This window comes from Mus musculus, chromosome 9, assembly GCF_000001635.26.
Source record: "Mus musculus strain C57BL/6J chromosome 9, GRCm38.p6 C57BL/6J".
Taxonomy (NCBI): domain Eukaryota; kingdom Metazoa; phylum Chordata; class Mammalia; order Rodentia; family Muridae; genus Mus; species Mus musculus.
This window is the reverse complement of record NC_000075.6, coordinates 57,814,923-57,837,086: the sequence shown is the minus strand read 5'-3', so window position 1 is coordinate 57,837,086 and position 22,164 is coordinate 57,814,923. Positions and strand designations below refer to the sequence as shown.

General features: G+C 44.8%; 1 protein-coding gene across 5 annotated transcripts in view; it reads left to right on the top strand.

The window, feature by feature from the left end:
• Window positions 1–239: 239 nt before the first annotated feature.
• Arid3b (AT rich interactive domain 3B (BRIGHT-like)) overlaps window positions 240–22,164 on the top strand; it is a 46,495-nt gene continuing 24,570 nt past the window's right edge. Inside the window, exons 1-2 of one of the 5 annotated variants that reach the window (XM_006511292.4) lie at window positions 240–405; window positions 2,855–3,471. In XM_006511292.4, coding sequence (XP_006511355.1) covers window positions 2,926–3,471 — 546 coding nt within the window. In that variant the 5' untranslated portion in view covers window positions 240–405; window positions 2,855–2,925. Of the gene's footprint in view, window positions 406–602; window positions 612–2,852; window positions 3,472–22,164 lie in introns of those variants that run through there. The other 4 variants (XM_030244462.1, NM_001379353.1, NM_019689.2 and 1 more) reach the window with 4 other exon arrangements.

Here is a 22,164-nt window from a genome sequence, read left to right as displayed (position 1 = left end):
TCCTACTCTTTTCAACTCCCCGCGAAAGCACTCACACCGGAACTCCTCTGAGTCCGTGCTCTCCCATTGGCCGAAGCCTCCGCCCGCCTTAAATGGCTTCCGCCCACGGCTTCAACCAGAGGGCGGTCTCTAGGAGTCACTTCCGTCTCGCACTACCCACCCACCCCCACCTCGTTCCCTTTTTAGCTGCTTCCGGCCTCGGGCCCCGCCCCCCACCGTGGGGCCCCGCCCCTACCTGCCCCTCCCCCGCCCCGGGCTGACGGCCGGGCCCCGCAGCACAGCTTCCGGTGCGGGCCCCGCCCCGGCTGTGGCCCCCAGCTGCGGAGGAGTAGCAGGCTCAGCTGCTACGCTGGGGTCTGAGCGGCTGCCTCCTCCCTACCCGCGAGCCCGGAACGCTGCACATAGGTGAGCGGCGCGGGTCGTGGTTCTTTCTGCCGCGGCGGGAGAGGGGCTGTGGCAGGTGGAGGGGACCGAAATGGGAGCCGAGGCAGGTGTGTAGGGGAGACGCGGGCTAGTGAAGCCGGGGTCCGCTGAGAAAAAGTGAGAGCATCGGGAGGAGCCCCGTCCTCCCGGTGTCCAAAGGAGTGGTTTGAGATAAAGAGATGGGAAAGGTAAGGGACCCCCCCCCCCTTTTGGCAACCGCAGAGCGAGCTTAGATGGAGTAATTAGAGAAGAGCCGGGAGATTGGCAAAGGGGGCTTGGTGGAAGTAAAAGTGATAGGGCTCCATTGGGTGGGAGGTAAAGAATGGAAAGAGGGGTCGAAGAGGGTCGGGGACAGAGCTGGAAACGAAGGTAAGGGAAATGGTCACCAAGGCCGGGCTCAAGCGGCAAGCAGTCCGTTGCTCTCGGTTTGGAGGTCCGGGAAGTTTAAAAAACCCGAGCGAGGGATGGAGAGATGAAGTTAGATTTCGGAGACGTAAATTCTCTAGATGTTAGTAGTATTGTTTGAATCCTTGGCTGCTTAGGGATTGGGATGAGATGGACTCTTCGGGAGGATGTGCCAATTGAGTTGTAAAACGGAGTCATCTCTGTCTTAATAAAGACGCTATCGGACACCCCTCTCCCTTGCTGAGGAAAGCCTACCGAGAAGATGGTGCCAACCAGAAAAGAAGCAGTTGTACTATGACTGGCAGGAGTTGGTTGAAATATTCCAGTTGTGTTGTTTGACTTTAAAGATTATACGAATATTTCTAAATGACCAGTGAATTGCTTGCTCTTCTTTTGTGTGCGTTTTGTTTTGTCCCCAACGGGGTTTTTATTTTAAAGGAACAATTTTGCCAACTTTCAGGCTTCCCTACAGAATAAGAACTAAAGCAGAAAGAAAGTATTGCTGCAGGCATAACTTATACTTTCCAAACTGCCAGGAGGAGGGACAGGCAGTAAGGGGCCAATTGGAATTGGAATCTTTTATCCGCCTATGAAAGCTACAACCAAGTGCTTCTAAGAAACAAAATGAGATTTGTCTAGCATGGCTCTGGTTGGTTTTTGAACTCCCCGCCTCCCCAGCTTTAAAAATTATACTCTTTAAACGTGTAAAAATTTATATAAATCAAAGCCATTTTTTTTTCTTGTTAGAGATTAGTTCTCCCATGAATTTTTGAAGATGGTAAAAGGTTACATTTTCTTATCTTCCAACTCAATCCTAAAACACTGGGACAATGCAAATATCAAGTCCCAACCTGCACAGTGCCGCTTCCCCTTTCATGTGGCAAACAGAAATGCACACCCTGTTGCCAGTCCTCTTCACCCTAAAATTTGCTCTGAGGAAGACTTGTGGGAAACTATAACTTAAGTGAGGTGTGTTGAAGGGGGAACCTGGGAAGGTTAGAGGTGGAAGGGTGTGAAAGGGATTTGTGTTTGGAGACAGATTGGCAAGAATGCAGATAACCCTGCCCCCAGGGTACTTTGGGACTGGAAGCCTTTTCTTCACTGGACTCATAGAATAAATATAGTAGAAGTGAGTCAGAAAGAAAGAGGATGTGAGGAGATTTATTTGTGGTTTATAAAAAAAAAAAAAAGAAACATTAACTTGTTTAGACAATATTGGTACCTGTTTCAAATTAATTAACTTTAAAATCTCCAGAGGAATTCCCCCCCCCCCCCCCGTTTGTTTTTGAGCGAAGCTTGCAATTCGAGACCCGCCCGCACCCTCCTCGCATGTTTCTTTCTTTCATGTTGTTGAAACCGGATTCTTTGGGAGGCTATAATGTCCACTTAGCCTGGTTCAGTCCACTCCACAAGCTGCCCTGCAATTTGATCTGGGAAATTTGTGAAGTTTAAGCCGAGAGCACTTTGCTTGGTCTTGCTTTTTCCATCAGAAGAGTCATCCTGTCTGCCTGCTACTCTGTCTACCCTGAGTAGCAATCTTCTCCAGCAGGTCTGGGAATAGAAGCCATGTTCTTTTCTTTTGCAGCCGGGCCATTCTTTGCCTTCGTTAACTGCAATGTTCATAGTTATTGCCGGTTTCACAGTTCAAACCCCTGTACAGTGCAAGCCTGGTAGTTAAATGTTTGATGATGTAGAGAGTAAGAGAGGAGAACTCAGTTATTAGCAGACTTAAATTTATCTTCTGGGTAAATTTTTCTTTTTCTTTTTTTTTTCTTTTGGAAATGCTTAAATCTGCAGCCACTGAGATTTGCACACACCCCGCTTCCCCTCTTAGCTCCTGTTCTCTTTATAACTTTCCCTCCTCCACCCTCCAACCCATATGAGTTACTCATCCTGAAAGTCAGGGTTAGGAGCATTTAGTGTTCAGAGCTTTATGGGAGAAAAGAAACTCTTTTATACCTGTTTTACATAGTGTTTTCCCCTCCTCTTCCTCCCTTGTGGTTTTGGTTACACACTTAAAATATAGACCCAGTGTGCCTGCTGGGCTGTGCCCAGGTTGAGAGCCATGCCAGTCTGTGGGTGAAGCCTGAGACAGTAATGGAGCCTCTGCAGCAGCAGCAGCAGCAGCAGCAGCAGAAGCAGCCACAGCAGCCTCTGCTACAGATGGATGCCAGAGAGAAGCAGGGACCACAGACGAGAGAATCACAGTTCCTGTATGCCTCAAAACTAGGCACGCAGCCTGCTCTCCTTTCCATCACACCCGGGAGACCTTCTGGTAGTTCTGTTCTGGGTCCCTTAGCCAGAGTTCCACCAGCCACACCGGTGGCTCGAATGTCTGAGCAGAGCAACGTGAACTCCGAGCCTGAGGAGGAGGAAGGAGGCCTGGAAGATGAAGATGGAGATGATGATGTTGCAGAGGTGGCTGAAAAAGAGGCCCAGGCTGCTTCCAAATATTTCCACATGCAAAAAGTAACTCGCCAAGAACCCAGAGCAACACCCATGTCCAGCCTGCTTCCAGTACCCGGACTTTCACCACAGGGACAACAAACTAAAGAAGACCATACCAAAGATGCTTCCAAGGCCCCGCCCTCTGTGCCCACAGCTGGACAGCCGAGCTGGAGTCTGGATGAGCAGCTTAAGCAGGTCAGTCTTTCTGCTGTGAGAACCCATTTGTTGTACCTGTAGGTCAGCCGCAGAGGGTGTAGGATGGGTGCGAACTGAAACCGTGCCTTCTCAGCCCACATCACTGACCTAGGGATGAAAACAAGAAAGTTTTTCTCAGCATTTGTTTGCTCGAACCGAGGGTGTTGCTCCATGATAGTGTAAGACCCTACATTTAATTTCTAGGACCACAACAAAAAGTTAAGCCATGGTTCTTTTTCATTAAAGTACTAGAGTATATAAGTTACTCGTAATGTAGTTTATTACAATTTTCTGTTAAAGACTCTCCTTTATTTTTTGAAGGAAGAATGAGATAACAACTGTGTTTCATTATAACTCTATGAGAACCAAAGTGGTTAGCTCACACTTGTAATTCCAACATTCAGGAAGTGGAGGAAGAAGAGGCTCACATGAGTTTTAGAGTGAACTCTGTCTCAAAAAGCTGAAGATGATAGCAAGAATAGTAATAGTAATAATAATTTAATAAAATAAAAGCGTTGGGTGTGGTTGTATGCATTTTTAATCTCAGTACTCAGAAGGCAGAGGCAAACAGAGCTCAGTGAAGTCAAGGCCAGCCTGGTCTGTATACTGAGTTCCAGGCCAGCCCGGGCTTTATAGTGAGATCTTGTCTAAAAGAATTTAAATAATGAAGTTCATGGTTCTAATTAGTTTTCTAGAAAGATATTTCTCTAAGAGTTTCTTAGCTCCAAGCAAACCCAATATCATGTTCTTTTGTTGTTTTGAAGTTGAAGATAACAGTTTAAGCACTTTATGCGTATTTCTCAAGAGCCTTACAGACGTGACTTTGTTTTATCTTTACATTATCTGATTAGAAAGAGGGAAGGGAGATCCCAGAATTTCCTTTGTACCCAAAGAAAGTTAAAATTAGTTCCAAACCTGATTGCATATCAGCGTCAGTTGTGGGGAGTTTACTAGTTTCTTCAGGAGGGTAGGGCTAGAGGTGCTAGGGACGAGGGCCTCCAGCTTGCTAGTAGGACGCTTTTTATATAGGTGGACAGTGGAGTCCTTATAGTGAATCATTTTGGAGGGTGGAGCCTGTGGAATCTCTTCTCAACTAAGTCTTTGTCTTCGTAGTTTCTCTGTGACTTGCACTGCAGTTTTTCACTATTCAGAGTATGAGAGTAATGACAAATTGTTCCAGGGTGACTTGCTGGCACTATAGACAGGACATTTATGATAAGGCCTTTAGTACTTAGATTTTCTGAGATCACACATTCACTGTGTGGTCCAGTGGTGCTACTCAGTAGCCATTTGTAAAGAGCTATGGCTCACAAAAGGGCACCTGGGAACTCATAAGGAGAAAGGTCCTTTGGAGGCTGAAAAGTCAGGCCGTGTTTCCTCATAGAGCCCTGTGCCGTTTGCGTGAGTTTTAGAACAGCAGCGCCAGCAGTAGGTTCTGATCCCTTCCATGTCTAGTCAGGGATCTTCCGGGAGCATTCTAAATTGTTCTGAGCTTCTGTTTTCTCAACTGTAGATTGAAAATAATGAAGGTAAGTATGGCTTATATTCACAAACTCCAAATTTGTAAGGCTGAGGCAATCAATTATCATGAGTTTGATGCCGTCTAGGGGTGCAGAATAAGTAAGTACTAGGCTATCCTGAGGCACAAAGGTTAAAAACAGTACTGTTTCTAAGAGTACGTGAGCCATGTGAATGCATGCCTGTCTGGTAACCAAGCACGTGGCGGATGTGCTGTGGGAGTTGTTTCATACGATATCCACGTCGTAAGAGGCATACCTTTGAAGCAGAGAAGGTACTGGGAGACAGATCACTTGAGGTAGCAGCAGAGCCAAGTCTAGAATCAGAATCCCAGCTTCCACGACAGCAGCGCCCTGGCCACCAGCCCAGATCAGCCTCCTGGCTGATTTCTCTGGTTTAGTAAAACATCTGTGAGTTGCCGGCAGCCCCTGCACTGCTGTATGGTTGGCACCGTTCCATGGTGGCCGCTGAGTCAGCTCGTAGAGGGAACCGCCCTTACAGCGCTGGGAAAGTTCAGGCCCGAGGCTGCTGCTGCCCCCGCCTTGGCAGCTGGCCAGCCTCTGTGTGTGCGGCCATTCCTAGAAAGTGCAGCCGTGTGTGTGAGGAACAAGTGGAGCTCCAGAGCCTGTCTGTCTTCAGGAAGTGCAGCAGGTGTTGAGGTCAAGCTATTAGAGCTTTGAAAAAAGAGACTCTTCAGGACTGGCGTGTGCGTGCACACGTGTGTGCTGTGGCAGGGCACCCCGGCCCTGCATTCTGTATGGCAGCTGCCCCGTGGCTGCACAGCTCAGTGCTCTGGAGGCTGGCTGTTGGCAGCTCAAATACTTTGAGTTCATTTAAGTTTCTGAGGCATACAAACTAAATATAGACTGTTTGGCAGAACACCTGCCAAAAATGTTTGCACAAATGCCAGAGTAGCTAAGCCTAATATTTCACTCTATATGTACCTTCCTTCTGAATATGGGGAAGAACTCTGTTGGGACAGAAGGTGAGACAATGGGTGACAATGTCTTACAGCCTTTGAGGCCATTTCTTGTTTCTCTTGTAGATTTAGTTTTTCAGCTTGGTCTGTGAGCTTCTCTGTTACTTGTTTTTGTTTTTGTGTGTAAGTGCTAAAGTTTTATTACATTCTGGTTTGTGTGTGTGTGTACATGGTAATATTCATGCTGTAGCGTATATGGTGATCATTGGAGAACTTGCTTGAGTCCCTTTTCTCTTTACACACACTGTGGGGCTCAGGGATAGAACCAAGGCTGCTTAGTGGCAGGTGCCTTTGCCAGATGAATCATCTGCCCCATCCTCTTCCCTTGTTTTAACCTTGCTTTAATTAACTTTAAATTGTGTGGGGTTGGGGGTGTGTGGGGTGGTTGGGCATATGTGTGGGGGTGCATGCCACAATGCTCATGTAGAGGTCAGAGAACAGAGGGGCCGCCCTCAGTTTTCTCTGTCCGCCAGGATCCAACTCAGGTTAGGAGGTAGGGAGGCAGGTGCCTTTGCCAGCCCTTAAACATGGCTTTAAAGGACTAAGTAATGTGCTTGAGATTCTTTTTTAATGTTTTTAATTATGCTTTGGACAGAAGACTAAAAGCACAGCTTTGAGAGAGAGCCTGTAAAAACCTGGAGTCAGCCATGGAGAGACCGGCTGGTTAAAGCTGGTTGAGACCGGCTGGTTTTGTTCTTTGGTTTTGTTCTTCGGCCTTTTGTTCTTTAAGTAATTAACTTGTGGAGAGTAGAAGTTAAGTAGCACTTGCTCCAGCAACAATTCAAAGATCTTTTCCAGTTGACACAAGATCTTAATTGTTAATGAGTTATAGTAGCCTTTATTCTACACCGTATATTTGGGCCGAGTCTTTGTGCCAGGCCTGTTTGCTCCAGGCAAGTCTCTTCCCTCAGGGAGTCAGATGCCTAGCAGGGGTGCTGCAGCAGCCTCTAGCTAGGGTTGGAAGTGGGAGGTAGTAACTTAACTCAAACCCTGCCCAGTCTGCTCTGTGATGCAAATACTGTAAAACAGGTTATTTTCTAAACACTCTGTTACATACCAAAGTAGAAGAGATGATCCCCCCCCCCACACACACACACCTTTGTACACATAGTGGAGAATTCTCGAAAAATGTTTTACAGGAGTCAGTGAGGGCTGGGCAGGTATTTGCAAACTGAAATACTTCAGAGTGGTACACTTATGCTGTTTCTGAAATCCTGTGCTTACAGCACATAGAGTCAAAATTACCTCATGGATTCTCTTCTCAAAGCAAGCCTTGCAAAATATTTGCTTCTCAAGGCCTGGCTCATTCTCTGGCACCAGGGTGATGGGAAGATGGATAACTATGGAACCTAGCATTCTAAACCCGCCAGATTTCTATGGGCAGAGTAAATAATTGTAAAACAAGACAACAAAGGACTGAGTGTCCCTTTTCTCAAAGGAGATCACACAGCGGACATGGGGGTATGGGGGGCTGTGCTGCCTTTAGGGGTGGTCTTCTGCTGCCTGGATAGTGGGGGTTTCAGCAATACAGGCTTTGTCTTGAGCCCATTAATGGAGCTAGGCTTCCTTCCACAGAACAGAAAGATGAGGGCTAGTTTGATAGGCAAACTTTGCCAGGCACTTTGGTTACTGTGTGTAGCTTTGCATTGCCAACCTAGTGCAGACCACTGAGATTTAATAGGGTTCATTGCTCAATAAAGATTGACACCCCCCCCCAACCCCTGGTGTCGTACAAAGTTTTGTTTAGAGTTGCCCTTCTAGGATGGAAGAGTCTTAATTTCAGAAAATTTGCAACTGAAAAGTTGATAACCCTTCTTAAATTCTGCTCATCACATGTTAATGAGAACATGGGGTGGCCTGCTTTGAACACCTAGAAGCTGTTTGCTGCCTTTTCAGCCTTCTGACAGCACCTCTGCAGGATAGATGCAGAGGAAGCCCCAAGGCAGGTGGGAAGGACCGTTAAGTACTGGAAGATTACTTGAGAAGAAGCAGCTTGGTTTAGAGTTTGTTTTGTTTTAATAAATCATTGCATTCGAGGGCAGCTAATAGCACAGAAATGGAAACTGGGCTCTGGTGAGATTCAGTTGGCAGAGTGCTCAAACAGACCTCGAGCTTGGTCCGCAGTGACACATTGTCCCCTTGATAACACATTTCTGCAGTTCAGCATGTAGGAGGTTAAAAAAAAAAATCAAAATTTCAAAATAATCTTCAGCTGTGTAGTTGAGCTTGAGGGCACAATGTGTTTCATAAGACTCTGTCTCAGAAAATAAATAAATAAATCGGAAAACAAAAATCAAGGCTAGTCTTGTCTTCTTATGAGAGATTAATCCCCGCTGGGTAATTAGCTTGGAGTGAGACATCTGTCTTTTTCCTCTAATGCTCTGACAAACTGATCTCCAGGATCTATCCCTCTGGATGTGGATACATCAGTAGACCTACTGTGCTTGGTACATACTTGCTAAGTACTTCATGTAAAACATTTGAGGGGTTCTGCAAAACTTGTTTAAACTGTTGCCTAGAAAGAAAAGGTGCTAGGCTCTCTCCACTTTCTCAGTAGTGTGTCTTCAGGCCCTCAGCATCTGGAATCATGGTCTGTCTAGATCAGTGGCTGTCAGTAGGAGCTGATCTTTTTACTGCTCCACCAGGCACTTAGCAGTGTCAAGAAATGTTGTGGTGTCTGCATCTGGAATCAGGAGTGCTCCTAGTAGCTTCTAAGAGCCATGAGGGCTGCTAAGCACCCCACTCGCTGTTGGACAAGCCTTGCTCTCTCCTAACAAAGAACTGTCTGGCTGAAAGTGCTAGGGTGGAGAACTCTGCTTGCTGTCAGTGGTTTCATTAGGCAGAATGTAGGCTGTGCTTTCAAAGGCTGTTGTTCATGCTTCCATCTTAGTAGCTGAGGAGTTTGGTAGCCTTCAGTTTTCTTTTGTGCTAGTACTTGCTTACTTAATTTTTTCTTTGCTTTGTTTGATTTTTGAAACAGGTCTTTCTGTGTATTACTTCTTTTTGATTTGGGGGTTTTGTTTTGTTTTCAAGACAGGGTTTCTCTGTGTAGCCCTGGCTGTTATAGAACTCTCTCTATATAGACCAGGGTAGCCTTGAACACAGAGATTTGCCTACCTACATCACCACACCTGGCCTCTTTCTTAACTTTTTTGGGATTAAAGGCATGTGCTTAATTCTTTACACCCGGCTTAATTCTATTTTTGAAGTCCATTTTGAGTTTATGGCCTTTGGTAGTCATCACAGTGAATACACTATGCTTGAGAGAGGATTGGGATCTAGAACTTGAGGTCTCTTAATGGGCTTTTCAGCCCAGCCCTGTGATATTTATGGCAGTTTATGAAGGAGCTTGGTCGCCCTTCCAGACATTAACCCACAAAGATAATTTACATCTGCAACTCACTGGCAGGAAGTGTGGCTCTAGGTCACTTGTTTGTCACCATGCTTTCAGCAAGCACTGTAGCCATCTCTGCTCAGCCCATGCAGACAGCTTCTCCTGAGGAGTGGTAGTCCTCTCCCGCCATCCTTGGGGTTGTTGTATAGGAGCTACAAGGTAGAAGAAAAAACAGAAATGTGAAAGATCTTCGCAAAATGCATGTAAAGTCCAAAGTTAGGTTGAATTGTCACTAAATCCTAGATTCTTAGGCTCTAATTCCCAGTCCTTACTGCCTTGGTAGATAAGCTGCTTCTACCTGAGGACAGTTCTCTAGGTTTTCTAGAGCTGTGGCCAAGCACAACTCTTGTAGAGTCCCTGAGACCTCCCAGGCTGTGGAAACATAAACCGTGGTGCTCTGCTGTGCTTCGTAGGTTAGCGCAGGGATCTGTGAGTGTTACGTAATCGGTCGCTGGCTTAGGTTGGTTCTTATCCACAAAGACTAATCCCTCTGCGTGGGGGTTAGGTCCCACTCTCTCCTAGAGTTAGGGGGCCTTGCTCCTTCAGTGAAGCCCTCTATTTTCTCACTCTTTAGACTCCCCTCTTCTGAATCATTCTCTGCAATTAAACATCTTCTCTCAAACTTAAAAAGACTGTAGTCTTCAAATCCACACATCATGTGATTGTTGAGAAGACGTGAGTTTGCTTTTTAAAGCAACCTGTGCTATGCATGTCCCCAGTAATGGTTTCTCAGAGGACTTGTACACCTTACTTTTCATCTCGTCACCCTTGCCAACGCACTCCAACAGGAACCCCTGCCCTTTCATTCTTGCTAAGGTTTTCTTTCTTTATTTCTTTTTTTTTTTAAAGATTTGTTTATTTTATGGATATGAATGCACTGTAGCTGACCTCATTTGATACTTAAGAAGAGGGCTGGATAGTAGTAACCATTCCCTCCTTGAAATATTCTGTTCTTTCTGCTTACTTTTCTTTATCCCTGTAATCGTTCTTTTCCCCCAGTTCTCCAGGTCTCACTCTCAGCCGCCTTTGCTTATGTCATCCTTGGGAGACTTTTATTTGGATTTCCAATATATGTTATTTGAACCTTTGTTTCGAGTCTGAGATCAGTGTATATAATCCCAACTGCCTGCTAAACATTTTCATTCATATCCCATTCACAACCAGTGGTGGTGGTATACATCTTTAATCCCAGCACTTGGGAGGCAGAGGCAGGGGGATCTCTGAGTTTGAGGCCAGCCTGATCTATGGCATGAGTTTCAGGACAGCCTGAGCTACACAGAGAAACCCTGTCTTGAAAAACCAAGATAGATAGATAATAGGTAGGTAGGTAAGTAGGTAGGTAGGTAGATAGATAGATAGATAGATAGATAGATAGATAGATAGATAGATATCCTACTCACATCTCAAATTCAATACATGGAAAACAACTAAAAGCAATTTTTAAAGAAACAGCACTCAAGTCTGAAGTAACCTAAGTTGTTCTCCAGCTTGCTATGTAGCTGGGGCTGCCCTTGAACTCTGGATCCTTCTGTATCCACTCCCCAAGCTCTGGTAAAACTGAACTCTTAGTTGACACCCTCCCCAATAATCATTTTCTCTTTGACTTTTCTTCTCAGAGAAACGGCCTTGTTAGGCACTTGGAGCCGGGTTATTTCACGCCCGCCCTCTGTCGCTCCCTGTTTCCAGCCCTTTACCAGAGCTCATCAGTCTTCTCATCCAAACATCTAGAACTCTGCCCCTCTGTCACCTACCTGCCTCCTCCAAGTCTGCTCACCCACTCTAATCCACTCGCCACAGCCTGGAGTGATTTAAGGCAGGGTGTGTCACTGCCTTAATCCCCCCCACTTAGGCCGGGTGTCCTAATTATAGAATTGAGAATCTGCGTGATCTAAGGCCCACTTCACCGTCTTTAGCCTTGACTTTAGTAATCTCTCGTCTTGTCACCTTGTTGGCACTGTGGCCTTTGCTTGAGCAGCCTTGCCTAGGCTCTTTGTCTCCCCAGTTCTCCATCATAACTGTCATTTACTCTGACGCCTTATCCTCACCCTCAGTGCAGGATCAGGTTCTCCCTACGCTGCCATTGAACGCTATGGTTTACATATTTCATATTTGTGTTGGTTTGTTGGTTGATGTCTAATTCTTAGACAGAACAATGGTTCTCAACCTTCCTAGTGCTGTGACCCTTTAGTATAGTTAGTTCCTCATGTTGTGCTGATCCCCTAACCATAAAATTATTTTGTTGCTCCTTCATAACTGTATTTTTGCCATTGTTATGAATTGCAATATAAATATCTGATATGCAGGATGTCTGATGTGAGACCCCTGTGAAAGGGTCATTTGACCTCCAGTTTGAGACCCACAGGTTGAGAACCACTGGACTAGATGCTCAGCTCCAAGAGCACTGGAGTGCACTTTTGTGTTCCAGTAGACAATGCACCAGGCACTTGGTATTTTGCTACTTCTACTTTCTTTTAATTCACCCTGCTTCTATGTCACTGGTTCCATTTTGTACGGTGTGCAGGGTGTCGATGTTAGCCTCAGTTGCTCTAAACCGTTTTTAAAGACTATTACCAGATTATCTTCTGTGTCAGGGAAGTGGGCACATGAGGAGACTGTAGGACAGACAGCCCCTGGGAATTCTCACCTTCCATCCATCCTGTGGGTTTTAAATACCAAACTCAAGTCAGCAAGCTCAGAGGCGATCCTGCCAGTTGCACATTTGTTCTGCAGTCGATCATTTATTCCGAGAGTTTTCACAGCAAGTTAAGCCGAAGACCCAGTGATAGTCCCCCCTCCCTGCCCTTTATCACTGTCCTGCACCAGAGAGTACATTTATTACAATCAAGGCAATTACACTGACATTATCATCACTGACTCCGTAGTTTACATGAGGGTGAGTTGTTTTTTTAAAGAAATTATTACAAAATAGATTTATGACATAACTTTCTATGAGTGGGGTGCTCTGAGTGTGCATATCCCATGATAAGTAGGTGAAGGTTAGAGGGCATCACTTGGAGTGCTTTTCACTGTACGGGACCCAGCGGTCAAACCCAGTCAGTAGGCTTGGAGGTGACCACCTTTACTCTGAGCCATCTTGCCAGCCTTTAGGGTGCATTCTTATTGTTCATTCTGTGGGTTTAACGATGACATGTATCCACCATGATACAGAGCAACTCTGCTGCCCTAGAAATACTGACCAGCCCCTGGCAACCACTGGCCAGCCCTTTTTCTCCAGGTTGATATATATGATCCACTGATCTTACTTATATTGTCAGTTTTACTTGCACAAATTTGTTTTCCTTTAAACCATTGTGATTATAACACATTTTCCAGCATTCTTCTTATTTAACAAATGCATCTTAGGCTAGAAATACTTTGGTGACTCTTACTTATTTTTTCTATATTCTACAAATTTTCATTATTAGTTATTGATTTTATTTATTTATTTATTTATTTTTGGTGGCACTGAAGATTGAGCCTGGGACCACTATAATATATTTCAGCGCTCACTGGAAATTATTACATATTTTAATTTCAGTTGTAATTGCTTCTTTAACTGAGATTGTACAAAGTGGTTTTTATTTCCATATCTGAGAGTTTTATCTTTTGGAATATTAATTTATAGCTTAACTAGAATGAGGTTGGAGAGCTAGTGTGGTTGGTTGGCATTGTGACAGAGTCTCACATATCACAGGCTAGCCTGCAACTTGCCATGTAACAGAATGGCTTGGAACTTTTGACCCTTCTGCCTGTACTTGCTGAGCATGGAGGGCACAGGCCTAGTTTTTGTGGTGCTGGGAATTGAACCCAAACTAGGAATACTTCCCCAAGTGGCTTACATCTCTGGCCCTTGAAAACTGGTATGCTTTTGAGTCTCTGAAACTTAATATGTTCTCCGTCTTAATCTTATTTATGGTTAGTTTCTGTGAGTGTCCTTGAAAACAATGTGTGTTCTCTACTTGAAAGATATGGTGTTACCTGTGTCAATTGAATGCATTTGTTATTTTGAGTACTTATTCTAAAACAAAATTAGCTTTTTTTTTTAAAGTATTTAGCTATTGAAATTGATACATGTAGACTTATTTCTTGTTTCTTTTGAAGTTCAGGGTATTGTGCATGCCAGGCAGGTGCACACATGCAAGGCAGGTGCTGTGCCACTGAGCTACATGCAGAGTTTCACTTGTGGATCTGTTTCACGCTCTTGTTTTCATTTTGATTTAAGCATGCTCTGGTTTTGTTTTTCTCCAATCCTGTCTTCATTTCTTCATTTATTTAATTGTTGCCTTTATTCATTCTTTATCTCTTACATACTTTCTTTTTTTTTTTTTTTTTTGAGCTGTGGGTCTCCCTCTGTTGCCTAGATTGGTCTCCACCTCCCCAGCTTGAGCCATGCTCTTGCCTTAGCCACCCGAGTTGCTGAGATGGCAGGCATTTTGAAAACTTTATTTATTTAGAGTGTGTGTACCAGTACATGCCGTGGTGTGCATGTGAAGGTTGAAGGTCAGCTTGTAGGATTCATTTCTCCCTTTCCCCCATGGAGCTCCTGGGATTCCAACTTCGGTTGTCGGGCCGGACAGCAAGCACCTCTACCCGCTGAGCCTCCAGCTTGCAGCTGTCCCCAGCACGGTTTTATTGGTTACTTCTAGATTATAATGTGCATCCTTTATCCTCTTATCAAACCACAGCACCTAGGCAGTTGTTTCTAACTCCTGACGCTGTTCGTCGGAGCCTCTTGTGCTTTGTCTCCGCTTTCCCTTGGACAGTCAGCCCCTCCCTCTCGAGAGTGATCACGCTCATGTAGTTTTCCGTCATCTCTCCGTGTACTCAGCTCTCTAACTTCACTTTATCTCCTTACTAAGATTTTGAAAAGATTTTTATTGTTTGTAATAAATTCAGCTCTGGCAGGCAGGTATGAAATGTTTCTTTGTCTCTTTTGCTGTTTTATGCTTTGTTCTGAGCTCTTTAGATCCTGGGTCCCCATGCTGACCGTTGGTTTCTCTCCCCTTGCTCTGTTTTTCTTGTTGAAGAGTTTGTTATTATTCAGTCTACTATCTTTTAAAACCTTCACTTTTTCACATTCATTTTTCTAATTTCACATTCCCTTTTCAGCCCTTTTTATTCCACTTTTTAAAATTAATCAATATATTTATAAATTTTTGGCATTTAGAAATTTGCTTGTTTTAACAATTATTTGAGCCAGGCATTGGTGGCACATGCCTTTGATCCCAGCACTTGGGAGGCAGAAGCAGGTGGATTTCTGATTTCGAGGCCAGCCTGGTCTATAGAGTAAGTTCCAGGACAGCCAGGGCTACACAACACAGAGAAACCATGTCTTGAAAAAACAAAACAAAATTATTTGTATTCCTTTTATATATATATTAAGATACCTTTAATTTGGGGCCTGGAAAGATGGCTCAGCAGTTAAGAGCACAGGCTGTTTCCCAGAGGACCTTAGTTCAATTTCCAGACAGTTCACAAATGATTATAACTCTTGCTCCTCAGGATATCACACCCTCTTCTGGCTTCTGAGAAGCACCTGTATACATACAACATGCACACACACACCTAAATTGAAAATAAATAAATAAATAATTTTAAAAGAGATACCTTTGGTTTTTTTAAACTATGAATCATAGGGTTTGTTAAAATTTTTTGTTATGGACGCTTCAAGCATACAGAAGAAGCGGGAAGACTTTCCTCAGTGTCCCTTTAAGTATCCACATTTCACCATTCTTTTGACACACGCTTTTGAATTTGCCTGCGTGTTTTTCCTTTGTTCTGTCCTCACCTGTGTAATTGTTGGTTTCCTCCTGTGGGGCTTTGCTCTGTCTTCTTTGTAAGCTCATTTGGTAGGGCTTTATTTGTAAAAGACTGTCCACTTAAGGGTGTTTGGTTTCGCCTGTGCTAGGCTCTGCTTAGCAGCTGAGACTCATAGGCTTGTGCCTAGTCAGAGGCTGACTTGCAGTGGGCGCTCTGGGCTGACGGCGGCAAAGCCGTGTGCCCCTCTAACCTGGCAGGCTCTTCTGTAGTGATTTCTGTTCTGGCTCTTGATACACCTGAGACAGGCACCTTGGCGTCTAGGGTTGGGGAAACAATTAAATCCCCAGCCCTCACCCCTGGTAAGAGCTGTAGTTGCCCTTTCTTCCCCTTCAGCCCCCAGCATGGTAGCACATGCTTTTAATCTCAGCATTCAAAAGGCAGAGGCAGGCAGGCAGGCAAATCTCTATGTGTTCAAGGATAGTCTGTTCTAAATAGTGAGTTCCAAGCCAACTGAGGATACCTGGTGAGACCCTGTCTCAAAAAAGAAAAGATAAAGAAACAGAGCTTGATGCTCAGCTGACAGAGATGCAGCTAGTTGCCTGGTGACCTAAGTCTGGCCCCCTAGGACTCATGCAGTGGAAGGAGACAAGGCTCACAGCCCCTCCCCCCAATAAATACATTAAAAAGTAATAATTAAACTTTAAATTTAAAAATCAAGTTGGGCAACAATAGGAGTAGGGGCCAGTGTTGAAGCTGACTAGAGCTCTGTGAGAAGTAACCTTGACATGTAGGTTAACATGTGTGAGGTAGAAGTCACCTGGGGGTGGTTTCTTGGTAAGTCTATACCTTTTTAGATGTTTCAAATCACATATTTTGTTTAACAAAAACAGTAGCCCCACGTGTTGTATGTACTTCAGCTGGCTTTTCTCTTGTGAATGTGCGTGATGCTGTGTCTGTGCCTGCTTTCTTGCTGCTGCTTTTGTAGTGCTGAAGATTGAACCCAGGCTCTGCTACGGGCAGGCAAGCTCGCGAGCGCTCAGCTTTAGCACTTGCTCCTACTTCCCTTCAGTTCTCGATTCCAGTGCTTAGCTCTGTGGGGAGGAGTAGACTAGGATTTCTGTAGGCTTTGTTCAGAATTAGAGGAGTCAGTAGTTTTTCCACCTCAAAATATCCTTTCCTTGCTAGTGGTTTTGTTTCTTTCTTTTTCTTTTTTTTTCTCCTATGTGTTTTAACAGCTAGGACTTTTGTCCTGTGACCATGACTGGCTCTAGTTCACTGAGCCGGGACCTCTCATCATTCCTTTTGTCTGTCTGTCTAAGGGCAGATGAGGAAAGAGGGAAGTAGCCTGTATGTGGTCTCAGCAGGAAGGCCCTGCGCTGCCTTCTGCTTCCTTGCAGACAGAACAGGGAAGAGGTAGGTAGAGTCTCTCAATGGTTTCATTACTTTAAAAACAGCTTTATGAAGACTTGTCTAGACTCACAAAGCTTTGGGTTCAGTCCCCAGCACCTCATAGGCTGGGGGTGTGGTGTCTTAAATTCCGCAGTGCAGAGAGGGCCAGTAATTCAGCGTCGTCATCAGCACACACGCCAGTCCACAGCCCAGGCTGCCTAAGACCTGTCTCAGTAATCAGTCGGTCTATATAACTCCTGCTGTTTTCTCTCCGATCGTAGGAGTCATTTGGGCTCAGTTAGGAAATATGGAGAATATACAAATTTATAAAGAAAAGGTAACAATCAACCACAGTCATATAACTTAGCTAGAACTATAAACATTTGTGGTATTTCCTTTGTATTTTAAAGGAAAATGCCTACTATATGTTTATTATTTTATTTTATATACAGTTTTGTGCTCTGCTTTTATTACCTGATAGTCTGGACATTTTTTATTATTTAAGTAAATGCTAAAGTGTCATTTGTAAAATTTAATTAATGGTGGTACACACTTTTAGTTCAGTACTTGGGAGCCCGAGGCAGGTAGATCTCTGTGAGTTCAAGGATAGGCCGGTCTATGTAACAAACTCCAGGCCAGCCAGGGTTGCGTAGTGAAACTCTGTCTTAATAAAATAAAATACAATTTTCAAAAATTTGAGACAGGATATCACTCTGGCCTTTGCTGTCCTCAAGCTTAGAATCTTCCTGCCTCTGCTTCCCAAGTACTGGGATTACAAATTTGATTCATTATGTCTGTCAAATGTATTTTAAAGTATTTGAGAAGTAAAAATGACATATACCTTAAAATGTATGAAGTAAAAGTCAGCAGGACTTTGGGGTGGTTTCTTGGTAAGTCTATACCTTTTCAGGCTTTTAAAAATTACCTTTTTATTTATATTTTTAACAAAAACAGTAGCCCCACGTGTTGTACTTCAGCTGGCTTTTCTCTTGTGAATGTGCGCGATGCTGTGTCTGTGCGTGGTTTCTTGTCTACTGCTTTTGTAGTGCTGAAGATTGAACCCAGGCTCTGCTACGGGCCAGGCAAGCTTTTTAACCACAAAGCTAAGCCTCACCCTTTATTCGTGTTTTTATAGTCAGAGTACAAACCTAGAGTCTAAAAAGTAAACCTGAGGGGCTAGAGAGATGGCTCGGTGGTTAAGAGCACTTGCTGCTCTTGGAAGTACTATCTCCCCACTCCCACCCCAAACCCCACTGTGTTGGGTGGCTCACAGCCCCCTTAACTCCAGCTTCTGGATCTGACACCCTCTGTGAGTACCTGCACGGTACCCACATATACCACACATATCTATACAGACACACATGTAAGTAAATAGTGAAGTGAAATGTTAGCCTGGGCCTGGTAGCTCATGTGTGCCATCCCAGCATTTGGGAGTTCGAAACAGGAAGTTAGAAAGTTCTGGCCCACTCGCTACACAAGAACCCGACAAAACAAACAACAAACAAACAAGAGCAGTTTTTAAAAAACATTTATAAGCTGACGCGTGGTAGGTTTTTTCTTAAATGTTTGCTTCCCATACGTTTAAATTGTGACGTAAGAGCCGTGCACAGCAGCGGCTGGCCAGTCTCCTAATCTCTCAGCCTTTTCCCTCTTACATCCTAGTTGTCCTCACAGGCTCTTGGAAGCCCAAGAAACAGCTGGGAGGTTGGGAAGGGCTAGAGTGCTGGGTTCCACAGAGTCACTGCCTGGCATCGGGTCTTCTCATCACCAACTGTACTTTCTATTTTGGCGTTTCTCCTTGTTTCATGAGAACACCTCATTTCTGGCCAGTGCTCTTGATTCTGTGATGTGATTTTGTGCCTAGATTGAAAATGTAGAATCATGTCTCTTTTCCTCACCCTGCCCCCTTTCTGCTGCTTAATCAGAAAAAGTGTCACTTGGCTCTTTTTCCAAACCACTGAGTTTGAATGATCTCTGTTGCTCAGGAGGTGGGCAAGCTCTTTCTGGTTCCTGCTGAAGTTACCTGACAGCGGAAGGTGAGCATCTGATAGTTCTAACTCCAGTGCTCCCAGGGCTGGAGTGCTTTAGTTAAGAGCAGTAATCCTGATCTTATCTGTGTGCTTCTAACAGTATCTGTTTTACTTCCTGGGGCTCCCCCCTCCCCTTAGGAGTCCCCTGTAACCCTTCCCCTTACCTTCTCCTGCAGTCTGTTAAAGTGGGATGAGACCAGGAGTGGCTTTCTTTCCTTCATGCTAAGACCCAGGAGATAGATTTTTAACATCACACCACCAGCCAGGTCATCAGTAAAGCTGTCACATATATGGCACGTATAATACTGAGCCATGGATCTGGACAAAAGTAGTTATGTGTGCTTATTGTAGAAGGGAAACCCCAGCCATACTCAGCCTCAGTACTCAGATAAGGAGTGTATTTCAGAACAATTCGTTGGCTCCCAAGAGCTTAAGATGAGCGCTTTGAAGCCTGGTGATTTTGCTAATGACTCCTTGAGAGGCAGTTCCTAGGAATTTGCCGAGGTCCTTGCCTTTGGGGCCCATATCTTCCAGATTATGGCGAATAGACAGGAAGTGCATAGCCGTTCTGTTGTTTCAGAGAATGCTCAAGGTGCACATGCTACCAGTTTGCATAAAGGTGTTTAAGGAAAAGTTTTTTTCTTTCTTTTCTTCCTTCCCTTTCTCTTGCTCTCTCTCTTTAACGACATGTCTTACAGGTGTCAGAACGTAAAGAAGAGTTAGTTAGTAGAGAGTTAGTGGTAGCTTCACCCCTGTGCTTAACCCTAGGGAAAGGGTTAATTTTTGCCTTGAGGAGAAATGAGGGATGGGAACTAAAATTGCTTCGGACATCTGAGCTGTGCTTTAATAAGATATTCCAGGTGGTCAAGGAGTAATCCTAAAATAGCCTAGATACTTAACTGCTTTAAAGTCAGGCTCCGGCTCCAGGGAGGTAGGGCTCTGAGGAATGCAGTGCTGGCTCCTGAGGTCTTAGGGGCGTGGTCTGCTGGGGTTATTCCTGCCACCTCCAATCCAAGGGGAAACAAAAGCCAAGCCTTCTTGGGTCTGGAGGCATTTGCTAATATTAGACCTTCCCCACTCGGCAATACTAAAGCCTCTGGCTTCTGCTTCTCTAACCTGGCTTTCTTCCTAGCTGTGGGACGGGTATTGTCACCCCATCCCCTAGACAGTGCTCTGTTTTCATTAGTGCTCAAAGGCTTCCTGCTTGATCCCCTGCCTGGTTTCCTCTCTGTTTGCACAAGAGCATACTTCTCTCCCGTGAGAATTCAGTCATCCTCTCTTTCATTCCCTCGCCCAATCCAGCTGATGCTCTGAGCTGCCTGTTCTTTAGGAGAGCCATTCTCCCTGGTTCTGCTGCCCAGCCCCCACCCCGCCCAGGTTCTCAGTGGGCAAAGCCTCCTACCCATCATTATTTATACAGACATTATATTGGCACTATAAATCACCACTGGGGGCATTAAAAGGATATTTAATAAGTGAAGAGTCGGACTATTGTTTTGCCTGAGAGACTAGCTGCTATAAAGGAGTTGCTCTATGGTAGGCTGCTCTGTCCCTTCAGAGCTACCTAAGTACTGGTCTTCATTACCAGGGTGAGGGACAGGGAATATGCAGTAGGTCAGAAGTAAATGTAGGGACTAGTGAAATGGGTCTGTGGTTAAGAACACTGACTTCCCAGCACCCACATGGCTTAGTGCCACTGTAACTCCAGTTCCAGGGATCTGCTGCCCTCTTCTCAGCTCTTAGGGCTCCTGCATGCACATGGCACATATACACAAACACACACATACTCATAAGATAAAAAGTATTTTAAAATAACTTAAGAATTAATGCAGGGCTGGATGTGGAGGTGCATGCCTTTAAACCCAGCACTTAGGAGGCAGAGACAGACAGATGTTTTATTATGGATTCAAGGCCAGCTTGGTCTACATAGCACATTCCAGGCCAGGCTATAACTGTTAAGACCCTGTTTCAAAAAAAAAAAAAGGAAAAGAGCTACTGTAGGAAAAAAAATGCTTAAGGAAACCATAGACAGTGGCTAGAGCCATGGATTTGGCGGTTAATAACACTGGCTGCTCTTCCATAGACCAGAGTTTGATTCCTAGCACCCACATGGTAGCTAACAACCAGGTCCAGGGTATATGACAATCTTTTGTGGCCTCCAGGGACACACGCATGTGGTACACAGACATACATATAGGCAAAATACCTGTATATATAAAATAAAAATTTTAAAAATCAATCTTTCTAAAACCTCATAGACATAAATGGAATTTATTTTGTTTCGTTTCCTCCCACAGTGTTGGGAATTGAACCAGGAGTGAGCACTACCATTAAGCTACATCCTTAGCACAGAGGCTGTTTAAAATTGTTTCTCTCCCTCCACTAAGCTTCACTAAACTGGAGGCTTTGATCTGTCTTCTGTTTCTTCCCCTCGGAACCTTAGACAGTCTAGTATAGCCTGGGCGCTCAGAAGTTTGTATGTGAATGACTGGAACAGGAAAACGCCTGCAAAGTTCAAGACGGCCACAGCCCTGGCTCCCTTAGGTGTCTGCCTGTACATCCATACGTGTAGATTATTTTTCCAACAAAAGTAGCTTGTTAAAGCTATGCAGAATATTGGTTTCGTCTTCTTTTCATTTCAGAAATTGCCTGCTGCCTCCCCACTGCTCGCAGTTGAGAGTTTAAGTTTTCCTCCTGGTATTCTAGGCATCTCACAGCCTGTTTCCACTTTAAACATTAGGCATACTTACACCCTCCTGCCATTAGACATACTTACACCCTCCTGCCAAAACACGCCTTGTTTACCCCCACCCCATGCTCATTTGAACTATAAATCTCCCCTCAGCCCATATTCCTCCAGGCCACTCAAACTTCAGCCTTCTACCTCCCAAGCACTTGGTGTTTGGGTATTTTAGCCTTACTATATGTATGCATGACATCTTGTTTTTCTGACTCTTGGTGTGACCCGCTTGGTAGGGTGGGGACCACTTTTGTTTTAGAAAGCTTTTCCTCCGCAGCTTGCTTTACCTGGTGGGTTCTCCAGGACCTCTGGACTGAATGAAATTTATCATCGTAGTTTTGTTTCCCAAAAGAGAAAGCCACATGGTCCAGCCCACCTTGTGTGTGTGTGTGTGTGTGTGTGTGTGTGTGTGTTCTCCAGGACCTCTGGACTGAATTAAATTTATCATCGTAGTTTTGTTTCCCAAAAGAGAAAGCCACATGGTCCAGCCCACCTTGTGTGTGTGTGTGTGTCTGTGTGTGTGTGTGTGTGTGTGGTGGTGGTGGGGCTTGTGTGTGTGTGTGTGTGTGTGTGTGTGTGTGGTGGTGGTGGGGCTCCAGACCAGGAGATGTGTGTTTGTGTGTGTGTGTGTGTGTGTGTGGTGGTGGGGCTCCAGACCAGGAGATTCCAGATAGATAGTCGTCTGGAACCAGGCAGCTGCTTGCTTCCTAAGATGGATGGCTTTCTCCATTGCCAAGCAGAGGCAGTTCTAAGAAGGCCTTTATCCTAGAGCAGAGAAATTCCTGGCCAGTTCTGCCCAGCTGCTGCAGTGTTGCCGGCTGGAACTAAGAGCCTGGCTTCTCCTCCACGGGCAGCTTTTTAGATTTTCAAAGAATGATCTCTT